We start from the raw sequence: 22,975 nt of genomic DNA on the forward strand, positions 1-22,975 counted from the left end.
CGCACTGAGGATGTACACACATCGGAACAATGGGGACTGGAAATCTAACCGATGAATCCAGATAGAATTTATTGCCATCATTGGCAGATTGTGTTTCGAATGCCGGACTGACCTAGTGGATGCTTGATTGCTTAAGGCATAAAAATGACCATATACTAGGGTAGCTCTAAGTGTCTAGCCACAGATTTGTTGTCGTGGATCGTCAGACCTAGCGCGGTCCAAAGGCCTGTAGCTGAAGTTACATACATGAAATTAACTGTTATACTGTCCAATTCCCTCGTCAAAGGAGACAATTGATTCCTAGGTGGTATTAGCATAGGAAGCATATGAAATGACACACATGAATTACTGACTCATTATTTTGTTACAAGAGCACTCTATAAATTGTCGACCAGCCGCCTTATACTGCAGAAATTATGATCTAAATGACGTTGGTTACCAATGCACCAACTAGCATTTATATGTGTGCTAGTTCACAAAGCGAAGACAGAAAAATCGGTACCTAATGGTTTTATTTTACATGAATAAATCTTATAGATATAAATGTACACATATAACCTTAAACTTCAAATTATACAGTAAATAAATATTTGATTGAACAAAACAAATATTAGCCTGACTGTACCATACTTAGCTTGTTGATTGTCAGGAAGGTTATGTTGTGCACATTTAAATACTACACCAAAACTCCTGTGTAAAGTTAACACAATTTTCACTAACTTAAAAAAATTTGTCATTTCCGAACGTTATCACTGTATTTACAATTATTTCAACTTTTAATGCAAGTAAAGGAACTTTAATTTGAATTGCCAGAACTTAACTTCAGTACTAGGCATATAAATGCTGGAAAATAGCAATTTTTTACATTTATTGTGAAAAAGAACCCAGACTACATACTGTAATTACCTTGCAGCACAAATTAACGTATGTGCAGAATGGCGTCAACTCCCAAAAGAACGTTATTTTTCCAAATAATTTAAATGTGTGCTATAAATTGAATATAAAAATCTGATTGGCCGGTAGTGACACAAGCCAACTGATGCCCAATACAAGCATTATTAAAACCAAATGTAAATTAATACAAATACAAAGTAAAATAATTTTTAATTTTAAAATAAAAATATTTGAAATCAATAAAACATTCTAAATAAATTTTTCTAAATAAGTTTTGCTGACTATGAGAATGCGGACTATTGCAGGTATGTAGCATTTCGCGCGTCATAGAGTAAAGTACTTTATAGAGCAGTACTGTTTCAATTTGATAAAAAGTTATAAACAAAAGAAATCTTTGCAAACATAACGTAGTTTTTTAAATGTAAAAAAATAACAGTTTTGAAATGACTTCTGTGACTCATATCATCACATCACCAGGGACTCTTTGCTAAATGGCCGTCTAGACCATTCTGAAATCAGATGCTCGGAATAAGATAGTATTTATTTAACAGAGGCAAATGTGCTGCTCAGTGCATGCATAAACAAAATGCATGGTCTGTTTACTTTGAAAGCTGGACGTGACACCCTTGTTACGGTCACATTAACACTGAGTTACGTGTTAATCGGTGAATGTTTATTTATGGGCTCTCAAACCTTCGTCTACAAATTGATAGGACAGGAGAGCTCGGCATCCTGCTTTGTCTTGAAACATAAATGTCCACTCACTTGGAGCGTCTCCGCAACAATGCACATAAGTAATAAGACAATTGAAAATACACCATAAGAAACATTTAGCGACCAACTCCCAATGGTCACGTTACAACAAATGCAAACATCTTGAACAATAATGATATATGAAACGACTACTTGACTCGTGGGTTACTAGTAATACATATTAAGTAGAAAGATTGCGTTGGCATAAATTCGTAATCTAAGAACTACACCACGAGGGTGGAACTGAATAATGGGGATCCGAAAGCCCAAGGGCCGTATTAATTTAAAAGATTCTATGCTGAGTTTCGCCTAACCAACAATATTGCAAATCATACAGTAGGCACACACTTTGTAATGGTTAACAATGCTTATTTTCATGTATCCAAGCGACAATATCTTTTCAAATTGTTGTTTGACTGGAGTCGGCCAGTACCATAAGTTCGTAAAGTAAACAAAATGCCTCGCGCGTTATCTCACTACCATGTCTCGACATTAGTTAAATTGTATAGTCGCTGATCCAGTCAAAAGGGGAATATTAAATGAATCTTGTCTGTCCTGGTGTGGGCTTCCCCCCCCCCCCTCCCATCTAAAACATGTATATGGTCATACCATTATATGTTATTGTGGCAGAGTTGAGTTTAACAGTCGGGAATAGGTTTCACACTGGAAAACTTGACGCCGACCGCCGGTGCTCCCTCTGGTTCGCACAGGCCGTTATGTCACAACACCTCTTAAGTGCATCGAACACACCCGAGCGTGATTTCCGCCGAGTGTGCAAAAGTGCGCCGCGACGACAGCGCCCGGCCGGGTGTGGCAATGCGCCGAATTAAATACATAATTATTCTGTTCAAATGAAAAACCACCAATTTAATAACAATTTAAAACATAATTAATTCAAGGTAAATCGTGTCCAATTGTTTTATAATCATATATTGTGTAACATGTCTTTTAAGCCCAAAACTGGCCGGATCTGTTTTCCCGCGCTCCACGGGTTTAAGCGCGAGGCCGCAGGGCGGTCTCGAACTCAGTTACCGTCGGGATCTCGCAGGGGTCGGACACTCCGCGAACGCAGAGCCATCAACTTTCGCGCTACATCCACATATCAGCAATAGTGTAAGTTTTAAAATCCTTTTATCAGCTCTGCGCTGACCCCACCCAGTCGCACAACTCGTAATTAATTAATTTTATCCCAACAGGGAACTTTACATTTTCTACGTAATTTCGTGTCCAGAGATTAAGGACAGCGTAATTGAGTTACGTAGTTTCGGCTTCACAGCCACTTAATTGTAATCATCAAAGACTTTTAGCAACGTGTGTCGAGTTCTTACTCGTTAACTTTCACCTTTAACTTTCATCGTCTGTAAATGTGTAACTTGTAACATGCAATCTAACCGAGTATTTTATGATTAGAAAGTGACTGTAACATGTATGATTCCAGTGTACCAGGTTACGTACTTTTCGGGACCTTAATATTTCGCCACAGGTTAGATTGCAAATAACTTTGGAACGTCCATTTGTATGTGCTGTTTTCCATGTTAACGTAACTGCCTGTAGAAGCTCTTGCAGCACAGGAGACCTGTGACGATCCGCCGCGCTTTTCACATTTATAATCGGCCACTGTATAAGTCCGTGTACACCACTTTGCAACCTATCCTGGTCGCGTGTACCGTTTACACAGAGAGATACGCGTGTCGCAGCGGTCAGACAACAGACACGGCCAGTACCTGGACCAAAAAGTGTATCGGTTCTGAATAAAATGCAGTGTCGTGTCAAACCGTTTACCAGTTATTTACAAGGCGTCCTGGGTGGCCTGAACAGCCCGGGTAGGTTTCGAACAGCGACACGCTCCTGCCTGCAGTCACGAGGCCGAACCCCCATTAAAACCCCCGAGATCACTATCAACATTAATAATCAATTAAAAAACTTAAGACAGGCAGCGGGAGTGGCGTCAAACTGTTACAGGGTCACGTGGGGAATGAAGTAAAATAAAGTTTTTGGAAAAACTATAATTAACAGAATGAAGACTCAAACTTAAGTTGTTTCCCCATGGAACAGTGTGTTTGCCCCGGATCCCAACCTATTTTCTACTGGCATAAGGGGCTGGTGTGAGAGTGGAATTAGCCTATCTCTTACGGCAACATCTCACCAGAATAAAAATGTTATGATAAACAACTAAATGCATGGCACATCCTTAACACAAGCCCCAAATGATTAAGTCAACAGAAGTTTAATTTGACCTCGTACTTACCTAAAAAAAAAATCAGCTGCTTATTGCAGCTGTCGGAGACTACCTGGTAACATTGTTGCTACAGTTAATTTTTGTCCCCTAGATCATTGTTTAAAAATGCTGTATCCCTAAAGACGGACTCAATTACTTTGAAGGACAAATTATGTTTCATCTTTAGTACTTTTCTGAAAGACTGGCAGCTATAGTTTTAAAATGCAGTGTTTTTTTTTTTCCCCTTCCGTTAAGTCACTTCTGCTGTGTGTGTACGGAAGTGTCGGTGCAAAACCTGGCTGCCACAGTGAACAGATACCATCTCACAGAGGTCCCATAGTTATTTTATTTGCACTGATTTCACGATTAATAATTTTTTCAGCAAACTGTATTTAAACTAACGTACTAACTGTAGCACCAAAGCCCGGTCAACACCAGTCCCTACTGCCGGAACACACCCTTCACGGAGCCAGAATGAGACAAACAAAACATGGTAACGAATCAATTTATTCCCATATTTGTTTTCCCATAATTGGCCATGAGCCGACTATTTGACATTTTGTGGGTTTTGTCATGAGGTGATACTGTTCCCTGCCTTCTCCCCTTCACTGGCGAAGGCAGTTTTCAGCTGCTCATGGTTAGGGGCAGACGTACCGCTCCCAGGAGAGCCATCAACTTTGCAGCATTGAATCATAACTGTTAATATAAAATTTGACCTACACCACTTTCTTTTAGCTTCCCACGTCCCCAGGTCATTTTATGTGGTATGGGTAATGTTCGAGTGCTGTTTTTCATGGTAAAACAACAGTCATTCTGTAGTTCTGGAGTGCTATGCGACAAGGAAATGCCAACATCCGAGAGTCAGTCTCTTGTACATGCTAGATTTTTCTGGGGCTAGCGGGTGCCCAAATAAAATCTATTCTCTACCAAAGATCAGACCTAACAGTCTGGACTACAACAAATTATATATCTCAATATCAACAAGAAGTTTATGTACCCAACCAAGCGCTCATTCCAAATCAGCTTTATTTGAAAAAGAAAAAAAAAAAAAACAACATACATGACAACACTGGAAAGCTCTCTTATTTTGTTCCAGTAAAGTAATCAATTCAAAAACATTTAACTCATGTATGAACTGTTGTGACCTAAAGCTATCCAGTTCAACCTCAACTGCGGTCTCCTGACTGCCGAGGTTCCCGAACGGCCCACTAGTTGGCAAAACTGCAGGTGGATGCCAACATCCTCGTTGCCCAATCTCCCGCTCTTCACGTCCGTGGACCAAGCAAGCCACTTTATCGCCATTTAAGTCCCCCCACCGCAAAACTCCTTTCAAATTCTCGCTCCTCTTGGAGGAAGTTGTAGTGGCTTCTAGGCTTGTGGTACGTTAAGACACAATCCTGTGCCATCCCTACATGTGAGCATGACCTTTTGCTAGGGTATAATATAAACCACTGACTTCTATAACTATAACATATCCCGGACTCATCAGTATCACACAACTTTAAATAAACATCATCATACATTAAAGTACAGTAAAATATTTACAGTTCAAAATTAAACAAAAAAGTAACATTTTCTATAACTTCAACAGACTTCAATATACAACATACAAAGTAGTGATTACATTTTTTTTATATAAATCGTTCATGGAACTGGATAACATTTTTTCCACAGATGGAACTGGGTAGTTCTAGAGACACATAAACCACAGATGGAACTGGGTAGTTCCGGAGACACATAAACCACTGACGGAACTGGGCAGTTCTGGAGACACATGAACCACTGATGGAACTGGGTAGTTCTGGAGACACATGAACCACTGATGGAACTGGTTAGTTCTGGAGACACATAAACCACTGACGGAACTGGGCAGTTCTGGAGACATATGAACCACTGATGGAACCGGATAGTTCTAGAGAGAGCGATCACCAGCCGCCCCGGTCACTCGAGCGCGGCCAGTCGTATCTTGTTCTTGTTGTACGGGTGGAAGGCGACCACCCGGCCGCGACACAGCAACTCCAGGCAAGGGGCCCAGTCTTCCTCCACCTGCACGTATGAGTCCCCGCCCGCGAAGAACGCCTTCGTCACCTCCTGCACACCACCGCGGGGCAGCGCTCCCGTTAGGGATGTGCGAATCCTCGATTTTCAGTTCAGTTCGAACCCCCCCCCCCCCCCCCCCCCCCCCCCCAGCACCAAATCTTTAATTAATTTCTTATTCATCACTCAAACAAATTTCATATTAAAATTAATAAAACTTTTACCATTACAATATTTAAATTTAAGTACCGAAAACTGCTAAAAGAGCACTATTTTACACCTTAAAATCCAAATTTTCCCGGGGGAGGACCCCTGGACCCCCTGCTTTAATACGGGGAGGGGGGGGGGGGCCATGCTTCTTAACACAAATCCTAGCTACGCCACTGCTGGCAATTATTCATTACACTGAGATTGAAATGTTTATAATTAAGTAAACTTAATTAATAATATACACTTTAAAATATGAAAACCAAAACATATTTGATTCTCCAACTCAATATTAATAAACTGCACGCCACAGGCAAATCTCAGTTTTATAAACGTTTCAGCAAACAAAACCATTTTTTTCTCCAATAAATAGCCAAGACTTTTTTTTCTCTTGTAGGTATGTAATTGTTTTTAGTTTGCTATACGATGAAATTTGTAATTATTATAGTTTAAGCTCTCAAAATCTCGAAATTCTTTTAATGTCACTGTGTTAATTATTTAATTTACATATTTTTCTTTAATACATCATATTATGTATAAATTCTTACGTAATAGTAGCCTAATTTTATTTTTCACTGCTAGTATTTTTGAGTCGTATTAAATTAATTTATAACTTTTGTGAATATTCGTAATACTGTTCGAATCCATGTACGTACGATTCCGGGTTCGGGTATTTGTGGATTCGAACCGTACCCGAAAATATCGGGTACTCGCACATCCCTAGCTCCCATGGACGTTGACGGTCGTGACATGTGGAGTGCAGATGTTAACTGATTCATGCAATGGGGAATTTTGATTTAATGCAGTTTTTTTTTGGACATACGCCATTACAGTTTTGCACTGTTTGCAATGGAAAAATTCTGAAAATCTAAAATAAATGAAAAAAATGAAGATAAAAAATTCACAGAAGAATAAGACTGGATTAGCTGATGTCGGACAAACAGAACCAACCATGAAACTAAACAAGTAATATAGACTAAAGGGGTAGTATGATTAGCTGATGTATTGCTGTGAGGGTTGTTGGTTTGCAACTGAGTTGTGTAAAAAAAATTGGTTTCTTTTTTTTTAATTAAAGGTATCCATATATTTTTTTTAATTCAATGCTTGAAGTTGCCAGACCACTATAGAGATATAACTAGACAAGATTTTATACGTAGTTTTATTTTCAAGTCAAGTTAGATTTCAATGTTTTTATTTTTTTATTTTTAAGAAAGCTTATTATTATGAAACATAGCATATTACTGAACAAATGTGACAAATGTTCCATGATACTAATTTCTCCAAAACAGTGCAATTTTGACTGATAACAAGATTCACTTTTACAATATAATGATAGTATCAGGCATGGCTAACTATTTGGAACACATAAAAAAAAATCTGTTAAGTATTTGAAAATGCTAATTAGTTTTATGATTGAAATTGCATTTCTGTCTTTGTGGTGTCTTAAGGGGCCCGCCTCGTCAGGGGTGTATGTGTGTTAGTGAAGCGAGATGATAAGCGCGACGCTCGATGGTATTTCTAACGCGGTATAGCCTCTGCGCAAGGCTCTGAACTGACGCGCAGTCTTCTCGTCGTCACAGGATAACTGTGAAATTTGAGCGATGACCGTAACATTATATTGCGGGGAAATGAAGATAAAGGTGTAATGCAAGTCCATTAAGTGCTTTCAAGAATCTGTACCGGTTTTTTTACGCCTAAAAATTACTCTGAAAACATGCGTTTTGGCCATTTTACCTCTTCTAAAAATACAGTTTAAAAACTTAATCCAAAGTCAAAAGTACTTTTCGGCCCTCGGCGAACTCTTAAATGCTTTTCGTAAGCAGACCCAACTCGGATATCTTGAGTAGTTTTGGAATCACGTTGTATTTCCTGAAGCTCTGCACAGCGTGTGTGTGCCCGGGTGGGCGGGGGCCTTAAATTGAATTTTGGTGTTACATGGTGTACATTCACATGCTTTTCGTTATTATTTCGGTTTTATCGTAATTCACTGTATAATACTTGTGCCATTATTGTTTTACGTGTCGTATTAACTGTTGAAAAATTCATAATTCAGTTCCTATTGGACCAAGATAACAACACTAATACATATTCTATGGTTATTTTAACTTTCAATATCATCCCGTTTACAAGCTAAGAGCCTGTGGCAGAGTACGAGACAGGAACACTGTTTAAATCAGTAAATAAAAATAACTACATACGGTACACCCATTACTTACCAATATTATAGTTTTCATTGCTGGATCATCATTCATTACAGCATTTAAAGCTTCAGCCTAGGGAAGAAAAATAATGCCATTCGAGATCACAAGAAAATCAAACAACAAAATGTATGCAGAAACTACATACGTTTATACCTACATACTTACAGATATATGTATATGCAAAAATAAAAAGTTTGCATTTTTAAGAATTAAGACATCTACTACACAAGGTTCTTATCCCAGATGATCAAGCCCTTTATGATGTGCCTTAGATATCTTCTGTATAAGAATTTTTCTATCATTGATGTAAAGTCATGTACAACTCACTCAAATCATCCATAAAACAATGTACCTTTGTTAATTTTATTAATCAATGAATAACTATTATTTACTGTGTCAATTGTGTAAAATTTAAACTACACAGCTTGCTTGAAACAATAGTCAACATGTATAATATGGTTACTATAAATTATTTAAAATATACATTAACTACATTTGATATAGAGAAACTTTTAAATAACATTAATATGATGAGAAACCATAACAATGTAATTTTTGTGTACTAATTAATGAACAGAAACTAGCATTTTTCATGCAACAGTGTTGCCATTTACATGTAGCAAAGTATGAGTAACGTATATAACCAAAGTTTCATTATAGCACATGGAAATGATACTTCAAATATTGGCACTGACAATACACAAGAATATAGTTTGCCCCTAGACTGGCTCAGTCTTCAGAAAACATTAATAAGGACCCCTGGTTTTCTAAAGTTAGATGTTTCTGATAAACACAAATAATTTAAATGTCTATCCAATTAAAAGTGTCTTGAAAAAATACATCAACACACACACACGCACACACACACACACACACACACACAGTGGGAGGAGGAGATAGCCTCAACGATACTATAGCAGTTTTGGCAGAAACATTACGCCGAAACTGAAAACTATCGAATGTGTCAAAAATTTCGAGACACTAAGAGCAGGAATATTAAAAAAAAAAAAAAGTGGCGATCCTTGAAAGAAGACTTTAGGGAAGGAAAATCCACTCATCTTCCCGAGCAAGTCGATGCTAATGTGCCACAGAGGTTCCCGCCTGGAGCACACCCAGAGGACAGGACTCCGACCGGTGGCGGAAAACCAAAATTCACGTAAAACCTCCTCCTTCTACCCCTGGCTTTTATTTCAAGGAAGCACGTCCGCTCATCCTGCCCGAGCTGATCGCCGGCTACGGGGGAGGAGGAGGGGAGGGGGGCGTGACTACCGCTCATCCTGCCCGAGGCACCTCCCTCCGCCGGCCACGGGACTGACCAGGTCCTCGCGGGTCTCCATGAAGACCTGCTTCGCCCTCTTCAGCGTGGCCTCCACGTCCTCCAAGACCCTGGTCTCTCCGGCGGTCCTCCGCCGCGCCCGTCCCGCTCGCAGCTGCCCCAGGTGCTTCTGCAAGCTGCCGGCACACGGCACGTCAGTCGCCCGCCCGCACCGTGCCAGGCTCGGCCCACCGCTTACGTGCGATTTTTTCTCTTTCTTTCAGAACGCAGACAACTGTCATAACACTGACAAACGGCGGTGTTTAATGGTCGCAGAAAAATCAACCAGGAAAAGTGAAAAATAACAAATAAAAAATAAAATAAAAAACGCCATGATTTTTGATTATATATATCCTTTGATGATTTTGGTGTCGACAAGTCGGGTGGTATCAATCTGGCAACAGTGGTTGCCAACTGCGAACTAAGCGCGAGAGAAACTACAGTTACGCATACATATACCAATGTCCCTCGCTGGGACGAAAACACACGATCTGATTCAACCACTTCCCTCCCCCTCAACACCGCCCAAGACTTCGTACTAGCACCAAATACAGCAGAACCTCGATTATACGATCGGATTGTTTTGTAGTCTACGTTTCTAAAGTTAAAATTTTATTGAAAATTTTTCTGTTTGTAAAAACAAACAAATAAACAAAAATTTCTATTTTTTTCCCCAAGAAATAGTTTAATTTTTTTTCTTTATTTATAATTTCGGCTTGGTGACTTTACACACAACAAACACCCCCCCCCCCCCCCCCCCCCCCCCCCCCCGCAATCCAAAAAGGACTTCTTAACATTTTGTAGGCCACTGTTTCTCATGTCAGCTTCACTTGATTATGTACTGTGTTTTACAAATCTGGTGGTTTAATTGTATGTATATAAAATGATGAATCCATAATCTTTCATTAATGTAATGCAATTATTTACAGATGTATGTATTTATGTTTAATCTGACATTGTGCTGGTATGCTGGATTGGAAAAAAATTTATATTATTGCCATTCCCTTTTCATACACTTTCCCGCATCATACACCATTTTTGTGCCCTCCGTTGAAAAGTTTATGACAGGAGCTCTACTGTAGAAGAATCAACACACAATAAGTATATAAACAGGAAATTTATGTTATCACTAATTACAACAAAATTAATCAGGTGACTGCTACCTTCCTTTTTAAGAAACAATTTGAAAATTTCCCTCTGGCAAAAATACTACACGGTTACGAAGGCTTAGGCCCAACTCAGTTACCCCCACTAATCTCTTTAAGTTGACTTTCTGAGCTAGTTGCCGGCAGCACCGAAATCTAAAGACGCCTTGAACTTCAGCTATAGCGCATCTCACTTTTAGCTGGCAGTAAGTAGTGTAATGGGCATCTACTCTCTCTTCGCGATGACTAACACTGTCCTTGTTTCTCCACACACCGTTTACAGATACTGGCTACACAGCTCGAAAGTTTCAGGCACAACTTTGTGAAATTTTACGAAAAATTACAAAAATATTTTTAACAAGATAACTAAACATTTTTTAAAAGTTATTTCAACATTGCATGCTGTATGCAGTATGCGATAAACAAAGTAAACATAACGAAAAACAAATTTATTTCTGCAGTTCAATGAAAACAATATAGTGGTATGTGAAACCTCTTTATAACCAAACTGAAGGGACTGCTATTATGCATGTTTGTTACAGAGTTCTTTACACACAGAGGCAGAACAAAAACGATATTAGATAGTTTGCAATATTGGATTTTCCGCTATTCCCAGATAAAAAATGTACAATTTTGAGTAAGATGGTCTCAAAAACTGCAGTGCAGTAGCTATAGCAATTGATTTCTCAAAGAGATTTTTTTTTCCATTTATATTATCATTATGGTCGTAACAAACTCCAAAACGCCATGAAGCACTGCCAGTTGATTGGCACATAATATAGTATAAAAAAAGACCTTCCTCTCTATGACGTGAGCTAAAATTAATAAACTTAAGTCCACAAGCAATTATACAAGTATGTATTTTTCATGTCCACCTTGCCGCTATTTCATCAGCAATATTTATCGAATGTGGCACAATTGGCAGTGCTCTATTTCCACTGCGAATTTTTTTTTTTTGACAAATACTCTTAGTTCCTATTGTTTCATTAAGTATTTTTTCTGTTTTTTTTTTTTGTTCAGTTATGAACATAATGCCGCTATTAAATATTTCTTTATATAAATTGATACATCCGTCACTTTGCTATTAAGGAGTTTTCAATGATTTCATTGGACCAATGTTTGCTATAAATAGAGCTGGGGCTGAAAATTAAAAAAAAAAAAAAAACCTTGTGTAGAATAAAGTTTTCTCTGTGTTTCAATGTTATGAAGTTGTACAGAAATTCACTGTACAACCAAATGCTTACAGGTAGCCTAATTATAACGATGCTATATATAATGTTCATGGAGGTTTGTGGTACTGAATGTTTTATATGCATTGCTTTAAATTCATTTTTAACACTTAGATTTAGAAGGAAAACTAAGATAAAACAAAACCTTATATTTGAGATTAGATTATTGAATAATATTGGTTTATAGGTAACTTGATGGTTCATTCTTTGTGAATTGATATTAGTATATTTTTACGATGTAACATCTATAATTCCAGAGATGAACTCAACTTCCACTCAACGCGAAACCATTCACGGCCACATAAGTGTCAGCTGCCTGTAACAGCCACCTGCGAAGAACAGACATGTTCGGCCACGGCGACGGTGACCTAGGGTTCCGGCCGGCTCGACGGGGCCGTACCTCTCCAACTGCAGCCTGTCCTCTTGCAACGCCCGCTCCTTCTGCAGCTTCATCTTCTGCAGCGTCTCCACATCCTTCTCCAGCGCCGCGTACAGAGCCTCCGTGGCTCCCTCCTCGCTGCTCAGCACGTCTGCGCAAACACGACACAACACCTCTCTTCTCTCCCCACCACACACCTCGCTCCACGCCTGCGAGGAACAAGCGACGACCCAGCCTCGCAAAACAACCTCCAACTGCACACAAGAGCGAGCGAAAACGCTGAGCCATATTAAATGGAGAGGGGCAGATGCTATGGTTACCGCTCAAATTTAATATCCTTATACCCTAAATCCTGCTTCATTTTTTTTTCTTTCTTCTTACTTAATAAATATAATAAATTGCTTGACATATCATGTCTGGGTATGTATAAAAGAATTAATGTAATATTTGTAATTCAGATTATATGAAAAATTTTTTATCAATATTTATTTTACTTCAAAGGTATATGAATGTAAAACTAATATGTATGTGTATTTAAAACTGTGTATGTAAAACTGTATGTACTGTAAATATGTAAATGACATGTTCCATAGCCTTATGGTTTCTTTACCAAAAGAAGGCTCAATGGAACACAAATAAATAAATAAATAAACCATACACGACGAGAAGACTACACATCTATCCGCAGCGACACTGCGCTAGAAGGGCGGTAACCTCAAAATCGGTGGACACTTTTAAACGTAACGACTTTGTAGCAAAATGATGCAAGCTTGGTGTGAAGTAGCTTTTAACAGAATTCCACCAAACTACACACACACACACACACCTAACTCCAATTCGGCCGCCTCTCTGGCCAGTTCTTGGAGGCAGAGCAGTCTCTGCTTCAAGGTGACGTCCTTGGGGGCGGAGGCGGCCCCCACGTCCGCGATGCGTAGCTCGTCCGTCGCCAGCATTATGGAGGCCAGGAGGCCCTCCGCCAGCTCGCCGGTCGACTCCGCTCCCTCTCGCCTGCACAGAGACACGTGCGTTTGCTCTAAGGGGAACGTACCGCTAGGGAGACAACTACATGCTGTTTGAAACATATCAAAGTAAAACTAAGAAAGATTTAAAAAAAATTTTTTGCACCAAAAGATAGCAGAAGTTGCATCTTTCATTTTTTTTTTTTAAATTAATGGTTCGTGAAATTGTGACTATTCAAGAGTTTGCATATTACGTAGAGCAACTTTTCGAAACAAAATCAGTCGCAGGAGACTCAGCAAAATTACCGCAAATCGTTCAGTAAGCAACCTCCTGGTGACTTTGTTCTAAGGGACTGGCAACGACACTTCCTGAAAAAACCAGTAGCATCCATGATCACAAAATTAGCTGACAGGTTGTTAGCGACGAATGTGTCAAAAGACTCCGTAAGACATTTACAAAATCTACACCCAGAGATTTGCAAGAACTGGCAATTCCACCATCTAGAGTACATAGAGTTTTACCTATTTTCATGGTGATCACATCACTCGTTAACAATTTGTTACAATTAACTTTGATGGAGAGTTTTTGAAAAAGAAAAAAAAAAACAATCACAGGCGAGACAACATTTAATTGAATAAGTAAAGTCCACAGGCATGATGAATGCACATGGGACATTGAAAACCCATGTGTGGTTAGGGAGCAGATACGTGACAGTCCAAAAGTAAAATTTGAGTGTGGATCTATACATGAGCAGGTTACTGAACCCTTCTTTTTTCAAGAGCGGGCAGTGAATATGAATAATTATCTAGAATTGTTGCAACTGTAAGCTGTGCCACAAGTTCAGCACTTTCCGGCTAACACCTGCAACACGATGGATACCTATATAGTCTACCTACTTTTTTTGATAACGTAAAATTTTAAAAGTGATATAAAAAGTTTGAAACTCTATACATAAACATATCTTTAATAATGGAAATATGTTTGTATAAGAACAAAAATGGAAAATTTCCAGACAAATTTTGGCAAAGATTTTCGAAAGGAAAATTGTCCCATTCACGTCTCTACCTGCACACATTTAGCTACAGCTCTGAGAACCGCAACGAGAGGTGCATAACCACGACTGTATTCCGGAGAGAAGGGAAAGGACAGACCTTGTTTGGTATTGCATGAATAAAAAATAAGAACGATATGTACATCTGTGATCTCTAAATCGTATTAGCACATCTTAAAACTGTTTTAATATTTTAATGTCAAATAAAATTAATATATAACAAAGTTTCAAGTACCTTACCCCAAATCACTCATTTTCCCGCTCAAATAAAGAAAGAAATTATTCAGTATCACCAACTGCTCAGGACTACCAGACAAAAACAAAAAGCTCTCCTATTCCGAAGAACCATACAGCATACAGATCACAGGCAGAATTCGGAGAGTAAAATTAGGGGGAAAAAATGATATTACAAAATCCGAAAAATTTGTTAAAAAAAGAAGACATTGTTTAAAAATGTTTTAAAACTATCTACATCAAACGATACTAAACAGACAAATTTCAATGTCGGTCATTCTGTACTCGTCAGTGCTCTTTGAAAATAGTGGAAAGTTTTGTTCTTTGATTTGGGCATATGTTTATGTTTTCTTAATTGGGCACAGCTGAGTTAAAGTGAAAATACAAAACAAATTATTTTAGTTTTTAATAGTTCTCAGGGTTTTGCTTGCGAAGTGTGTATGAAATCGAACAAGTTTCTGTTTATGTTCTTAAAAAATTATGTAATTTGTTCCTACAGAGAGAAACATTTTAGGGTTCTAAATGTTCCCCCGAATTTTTAGATCCGACACGGAAAATGTTGCTGCTAACCGGAAACGTCAGATCGATACATTAAAAATTTTTAATGACAAGTATGTAGTTTTACACTGAACTGTTTTCTTTTACAATTTTGTTTCTCAATTTTTTTAAGTTACCACTTATTAGTTTGTGGTTAAGTAGTGGTGGGCTTACCTGTTACTTTTGAGTATCAGTGAAATCGGTTCCAGTGAAATTTTGGTTCCTGTGAAATTAAACGGTGAACGGTGAAATCTCTCTCTAGTAATGCTCGTAATCGTAAACTGCTTCCTCGCACCGAAAAATGGTGAAATAAAGGGGATAAGTGAAATCACTGCCTCTTGGTGAATGATGAAATTAAATACATGCAATGTTTTTCACAGAAACCTTTCATTTTGTTTTGAGTTTATTTCGAGTTAAAATTGAAAAATACTACATAATTATTATTTTAATTTTTTTTTAATAATATTGATTCCATATTTATATCCCTGTCCTTTCAGTTCAATAATATAGCGAACACATATTAATTTTAAAACATTTATGAGAATTCATTATCTTCCGTGATATTCTGCTAGGCTTTCATTCGGTGAACGGTGATTTTTTTTTTTACTGTAATTATTACAAGTATGCAATTCGTATACTCCACATACAGTTTTACTTCAAAATATATACATAAAAAAATGATTGTACTAAGACTGAAAACGTCAGAAACTTAATTCAACGATTATGTGGACACTAAAAGCTAGTGGTCGTATTACTGTAGGTAATCAATTTCACTGAATTTCACTGATACGTGTAGAAACTGGTCGCAGGTATACCCGTGCAATTTTGATATCGGTGAAAAAGTAACAGGTATGGATTTCACTGCAATATCAATAAGTCATAAAATTCAAAATCTACTAATATGCCTATGTTGGCTGTCTGTTAATAAACTCAAAGCTTGTTTAAGTAGTTTTTACTTAATCAGCACTATGTCTATAGTTATAGCTTTGACAAGATTTTTGGGGATACTCATTATAATTTTCACTGATCTAACCATGCATTCACACGAATTCACAGTATTTTTTAATGTAGCTAACCTACATTTTAGACTATTTTACATTATATCAAATGTTAAATCAACCCAACCAATCATTCACACAATTTAACAGTGTTTTAAATGTAGCCAACCAATGTTTACCAACCATTCATAGAATTTTACTGAAATTTAATAACAGCTTATCGTACCGAACCAACTGTTAAATTTGGTAAACTACTTTAACTGTTTAAATGCTGTTGTACAGAATCATCTTACTTAATAGGAGCTCAAAAAAATCATTTTCAGAATTTTATGTTAATTTTGTTTGTATAGTTAGTTCATAGTGTATAAAATAATGCAAGTGAGTGAATTTTAACTATGATGTGAACTACGGTGATTAATGTGAATAGGACTATAAATAGACAGATTGATCTAATTGATCTAATGTTCAACAAACTCTGCTCATTAATACTTATTTTAATTGTTTAACATAATATCCATTATTAGAAATTTGTAATATAACTTTAAGTAATGCCAGCTAATGTATATATTGTACATATATTATAAATAGTGTATGTAATCATAACCTACATGTATTTCATAAATTTTGTAACCATGTTGAGAAGCGCTATATTCAGAGAGCCACTGCTCATCAACTGAGTCTATTGGGTGCTAAGAAAATAAATGAATAAATAACATTAGTAAGAAACTATCCATCCTAGTTGAGTGCCTGTAGCGATACCAAACGAACAACCTGGTGACAGTGTGACGGAGCTGCAGGAAGACGCAGAGTACCAGGTGGAGTTCACGGCGGCTGGGGCTCCCATGGCCGTCCTGGTGACCCTGGGCCCGGACTTCCCCCTGGAGAAGCCCGTCCTCAAGATCACGCCGCCCGTGGTGCACCCCTGGGTCAGCGACCAGGGGGAGATCACGTCGGCTCCCGGACTGCTGAACGTGAGTGGGCGAGACCGGAGACACGCCCCTGAGTCCAGTTCCAGTGTCGCAGCTGACGGATCTTTAGTTTTCACAAGTTGGCATGTTATTTATTTATTTATTTATTTGTATTCCATTGAGCTTTCTTTTGGTAGAAACCACAAGGCTATGGAACATGTCATTTACATATTTACAGTTATACATATACATACAGTTTTACATGTACACAGTTTTAAATACACATACATATAACTTTGAAGTAAAACAAATAGTGATAAAAATTTTTTCAGATAATCTGAATTACAAATATTACATTATTTCAGAGATGAGATGCAGAGATAAGAAGCACATATTTTTTTAGAAAATGCATTTGGATGTTAAGTGATTGTGACGCAGATATACAAAGACAACGGAATTGATTTGTACCGGTTCCGGTGCACATCTTTTCTTCCCTCTCTTACCTAGCAGTATCCAAGTGTTACAAAAAAGTTTTCCTTCCCTCATGCACCATTTTGCTTGTAAGTACATCCGCTCTGCAACCCTGCACTTGACTTCAGTGCGATGAAATAATTGTTACTTGCCTGTTGCGATAGTGAAGTACGAGTCACAATTTTTAATTGGAATTTTCGATTTTGATTGGTGACTAATATCAGTGGTAGGGTAAAATACCTGTTGTAAAATATTTTTTTTTCCATTCTCTCTCCGTAGATGACAGCTGACATCCGTAGATTAATGTCAAACGAGGACCATGTGTTCCGAATTTCCCGAACAGGTTAATAAATTTAAAAAAAAAAAAAAAAAAAACACACAACTCGGCTCTTAAGGATCCGAAATCTGTAAATTACAGAAAAAAAGAGGAACCAGTGTTAGGGAGTCTCGGGCAAGTTGTTACTTTACCATTCGAATCGCACCATTGGCAGTAGTTCATCCAATAATATTTTATAACAGGAAATGTTGTACAGCATGTTTGCTAGCCAGCTCGTGAGCACGGGGCAGTGCAGCGGAGATGTGTTCCAGTTCACGGTGCACTCGGACCTGGGCCGGGTCGTTCAGGCCATCATCGGCGAGTTCAGCCGCAACCCGCCCTCGCTCTCGAGCGAAGCGGCCGCCGGCGTCAACCACCGGGGTGAGTGCGCTCTGTCCGCTCGTCCCATCTCGGGGACAAGATTGTGTGGCGAGTTGCGACGAAAACCGAAATAACACCCTTAAAAAGCATGTCGTAAAACAGCATTAACACCAAAATGCAAATTATATCATGGAATTGAGTAGCATTTAATGAAAACTTAATTCAAATAATAAAATAAGTGAAATTCAAGGAATATCATTTCCAGGCGAAAAATTGTACTAAAGTGCATGTATCAGAAAAAAATATTTTAATTGGTTGTATTGTACATCTCCAATTAAATTAGTTTTAAAAATAAAATCTCAATTATTATTTTTTGTTCGTAATATCTGTATACATTATTGTAAAAATGCAGTATATTAATTTTGCTACTATTTTGGTGGAGTAAGTATTACAAAACAGCTTTTATAAAAACAATAACATTAAAATACTCTGTTTTAAAAATGAAATTGGACTAAAAATAACACCTAAAATTCTTGTCTCTAGCTATGGGGTACTGTTTGTATTTGTATCCTTCAGCATCACTGGCTCATTTACTGTGCATGCAGTAGAAACATTTTCCACGTATCTGTCTTGAGATCAATAATTGTGTCCGGACAATACTGTTTATTGATTTCCCTTTGTGTGGTAAGAGAGAGTTTTTTTTTTAAATACTTTACCTTAATGTAAATTTTTAAAAAATGCTTTTACAGTATGTTTATGTTTGGGAAGGTTAGGAATGGGTCTGGGAAAGTCAGGAATTTTAAAGTCTCAAATGAAAAACATATTGTAATAAAGGTTGGAAAGAAAAAAAAGTTTTTTTTTTATATTAACTTTACAGAAATAATATTTATAAAATTCGAATCTAGTTGGATTCAAATTTTAGAATCTTAAGGATCGTGAAGAGTATAATTTGTATTAAGAAAACATGCTTGGAAGAAATGAAATTGCTGGGTTTGGAACGTGAACGTGATGTAGGTAGTGTAACGGGAGTGCAGGTAAGCTGTTGTGGGACTCCGACAGGGTCGGACAGAGCGACGAGCGACCAGAGCTCACCCGCGCCGGCGCCGCCCTGGGGCCCGGGCGGCGGGGCCGGTCCCCGGGGACCCGCCCTCTTCCCGGAGCTGCTGGACCTGGGCACGGAGGAGCTGAGGGCGCTGGACGCCAGCGCGGACCGCCGGGAGGCCTTCCTGCGCGGCCTGCCGCAGACGAGCGCGCTCGACGCCCAGGTCGCGAGCACGATGGCCGGCACGGAGGAGCTCGCCAGTGAGTCAGCCGTGCTCCTCTCCCCCCCCACGCATTGCACCCGTGTGTTTCGCTTCTCCCTGCCCTCCGCGACGTAGCTCAAAGTTCACGAGCACCCAGTCGGTATACTTCTATACTGCCTTCCATCACCACTACCTTCCTGAGTGCCTCTATCATGTAAAACCACGCATTTATCCTCCACACTCATTAAGTTAAAGCCAATTGTTAGAGACCGGAAAAATTCGCGGGTTCAACTACCTCCAGGATAGACTCCGATATCCTCTACACACTCTGGCAAATGCCAACTGTTCACTGGCTGCCGACTTGTGAGTCGTCTCGACCGGGTGGTCTGCGATTCGACGCTTCTACGAGCGAGGGGTCTCTAATTGGCCCTCTGTCCTCCAGATTAACAGCGGACCAATGACAGAAGCAGCACTAAGGTATAATTATTTGAATTTTAGCATAACACGAAATGAACCCGCAAATTTTTCAGGTCTCTACCAATTGTTCTCAAAGTGTGCGCCCTTGTGGTATTCCAGAGGCACGTGTGTCCAAATATGAAAATAAATATACCAGTTGCTCTGTTCTACCATTTCATTATGGATGCACCAATTTTTTTTTTTTTGTTAACGCATCGTTTTAGAGGTGAATCCAAAGTTATCATATTGCGACTATACAATGCCGTTCTGAACTGAACTTTTGTTAGAGCAAAACATGTGTATGGGGTTGTTGTAATTTTTGGATTGAAAACTCCTATTGGTATAGACAAGACTTTATGGTTTTATTTGTAATCCAATTTCATTTTTAAAACATAAAGAGTTTGGTGTTATTGTTTTCATAAAAGCTGTTTTGTAATAATTACACCACCAAAATAGTAGCAAAATTAATATGCTGTGGTATTTATATGATTAAAAAAATCTGTAATAATTTGGTCTTAAAAACAGATATTCAGAACAACAAAGATATGTTTGTGAAAATTTATTTTTTTAAAGTGATTTAATTAGAGATGTACAATATACATCATATTAAATTAATTTTTCTGATCCATCCACTTTAGTACAATTTTTTTTTGCCCAGAAATGACATTCCTTTAATTTCAAAAATTAAAAGATTTTTTTTTTTTTTATGATTGGAATTATGTTTTCGTTAAATGTGACGTTAATTCCATGATCTAACTTGCATTTTGGTGTTGTGCTCTTTTTGACTAGCTTGTCGGTGTTATTTTGATATTATTGCAATTCACCATATAATCTTGTCCTTACCTATTGGACAATTTTCGATGAAACTCCCAAAAATGAAAACTACAGAGAATTTAACAAAAAAAAAAAAAAGGTACTTTTAACAATATGTATGAGTATTTTTTTAAAGATATTTCAGAGAAGGGGTGTAAAGAAACATTCGTGATGGTTAGTCAGAAACTTGTTCTGCTTCCAGAAGGGAATCTTGCTCGACGGCCGGAGCTGGAGAGGCTGAGGGAAAGCATCGCTGACAAGATGGAGACCTTGCGTGCTCTGAAGAACTCTTACGATTCATTGAGTCAGGATTACCAAAGAATATCTGAGAAATATGCACCAGAAAATATTAGGGTGAGTGTTTTTTTTTTTTCTTTCATTCTTTGAGTTGTCAGTCTTGTACCTGCCATCTCCTTCGTAACGTTGCAAGACCCTGCCCTCTCCATTTTTTTTACTAGTATTTGTTAAAAGAATAAATATATATTTTTTGTCATTCAGAAGGGATCATCAGGTTCTAGTAAGTTCAAAGTCACACTGATCTAGTTTTGTAATTACATTCTATCATTAGTAATGTTCTGGTAATTAATTTTGGTATTTAATCATGTTTATTTATAAAAGCCTGTAGCTGTGTTTTTATAATTATAAATTTTCATTGTGTTTCGTGGTGTGTTGATTAACATGATTTTTCACATTTATATTTTATAATTATAATTTAAATAAAGCCCAAGGAATTATGGTGTCCGAGAATACTTTTAATTTCATCACCCTTATTGATAGTATTTATCTCTGAAGTCATTCCATTTTGTATGAGAAACTGCATGAAATGTGTTTTTTTTTTTTCAGGGTTAAAAAATGTAATTTTTGCTGCAAACCATGAATTTAACTCTCTAATCTTAGTGCTGACAATCTCATGTCCTCTGCTGACTTTCCAGGTATATTATCACCTTGGTATCATTTGCAAATAAGAAGGGAAATGGTACATGAATTTAAACTGTATGGCATGTCGTTTTATGCAATGACTGAGAAATAGCAGACGTCTTAAGGATGAGCCTTGCGGAACTCCGCGCTTTGTCTTCCCAGGCTTGGGACGTACAGCAGTCGAGTTCACCCTTTAACACAGGTTTTGTTGCTATCCAACTGATAAAAAAAAAAACTACAAGATTGTTCGTGTCGTCTGTGACGCCAGGACTTGTTGCGTCTCGCTGCGGCAGAGTGCGATGAGGAGACGGACAGGCTGGCAGAGCGGTTCCTCGCGTCGAACATCGACGTCGACGAGTTCGTCAACGTCTACATAGAGAAGAAAATGGTGCGTACAAACCAGGGTTGGGAAAAGAAAAAAAAAAGGGGGGGGGGGGGGGTTTGTCTGTAAAGTTGGTTCACGGACGATAATTTTACGTGATAACATCATAAGAAAACATTGATGAAAGATTGCATACTTTTTAATTTTCAAATATTATTTACAGTTTTTTTTTTTGCAAATTTAAGTTAAATAATTTGTTTAAATATAATCAAGAACAATTAGTTAAAAAAAACCTGCCTTAACCTGTTTGATATTATAGAAGATTTTCTCGCGCGGTGGTTGGCCGGTTCTTGCACGCTCGGCTCAGGCGGAATGTGACAATTTTTCGTGCGTGCAGCCGGCGTTCATCGATTTATAAGACGTTATCAAGTCAAAAACAATCAGCAGGCAGGTTAGGGCCCCATCATGCCGTGCTGGTGGCATTGCTAAGGGCCTCCATACACAATCAGCTCGAACTGACAGTTTGAACGGAACAATCGGAACTGCCGCATGCGTGCAAGGAAGGTGGACTGATTAGTAGGAATATACTGATGGCTTCTCATTCACACTCTTTGGTTGTTTTTTTGTTTAAATTTTTTTTTAATACGTTAGTTATTTTGATTCTCACCACACTAAAATGAAAGCCATACAACATCCCGTATCCTGTTTGGTTGGATATTTTCTAGGGTAAGAGTATTGGGAAACCTTGCATTGTCTGTTATTCATGTAGCCAAAAATTTACAGTTCATGGACTTACATCACGATTGCATCTTTCAGCTTAGCCAACTGCGAAAAACGAAAGAAGAGAAGCTGACGAGCCAACTGAAGGAGCTGCAAAGGGCCGGGTACTGAATGCAGAGTGAGGTGCGAGTCTCACGTGTTTGCAGCTGGCATGATTGACTTGCTGTCGTCTGCAGTTTCGCACCAACTCACCTGTTCCTAGAACTACTGTTGTAAATATATTATATACATCCAGTAATGACTGTATTTGTCATTTGCCTGTGATTTT

General features: G+C 38.2%; 2 protein-coding genes across 3 annotated transcripts; one reads left to right on the forward strand and one right to left on the reverse strand.

Annotated features, from left to right (window-relative positions):
* Positions 1 to 5,479: 5,479 nt before the first annotated feature.
* LOC134539065 (uncharacterized) lies at positions 5,480 to 14,889 on the reverse strand. 2 transcript variants are annotated; one of them, XM_063380776.1, is made up of 6 exons: positions 14,630 to 14,889; positions 13,205 to 13,386; positions 12,400 to 12,529; positions 9,627 to 9,762; positions 8,326 to 8,382; positions 5,480 to 5,956 (listed from the first exon to the last, which is right to left on the reverse strand). In XM_063380776.1, exons 1-6 carry the CDS (start codon positions 14,641 to 14,643, stop codon positions 5,807 to 5,809), a joined length of 669 nt encoding a protein of 222 aa, XP_063236846.1. In that variant the 5' UTR covers positions 14,644 to 14,889; the 3' UTR covers positions 5,480 to 5,806. The 2 variants fall into 2 exon arrangements, with proteins under 2 accessions (XP_063236846.1, XP_063236848.1); XM_063380778.1 differs by having other exon boundaries at positions 14,625 to 14,649.
* A 69-nt stretch (positions 14,890 to 14,958) lies between these two features.
* Positions 14,959 to 22,945, forward strand: LOC134539064 (vacuolar protein sorting-associated protein 37A). Its single transcript, XM_063380775.1, has 7 exons — positions 14,959 to 15,234; positions 16,940 to 17,129; positions 18,126 to 18,234; positions 19,234 to 19,476; positions 20,890 to 21,041; positions 21,874 to 21,993; positions 22,744 to 22,945. Exons 1-7 carry the CDS (start codon positions 15,146 to 15,148, stop codon positions 22,816 to 22,818), a joined length of 978 nt encoding a protein of 325 aa, XP_063236845.1. The 5' UTR covers positions 14,959 to 15,145; the 3' UTR covers positions 22,819 to 22,945.
* Positions 22,946 to 22,975: the final 30 nt, after the last annotated feature.

The sequence above is a fragment of the Bacillus rossius genome, chromosome 14, assembly GCF_032445375.1.
Source record: "Bacillus rossius redtenbacheri isolate Brsri chromosome 14, Brsri_v3, whole genome shotgun sequence".
In the NCBI taxonomy this organism is placed as follows: domain Eukaryota; kingdom Metazoa; phylum Arthropoda; class Insecta; order Phasmatodea; family Bacillidae; genus Bacillus; species Bacillus rossius.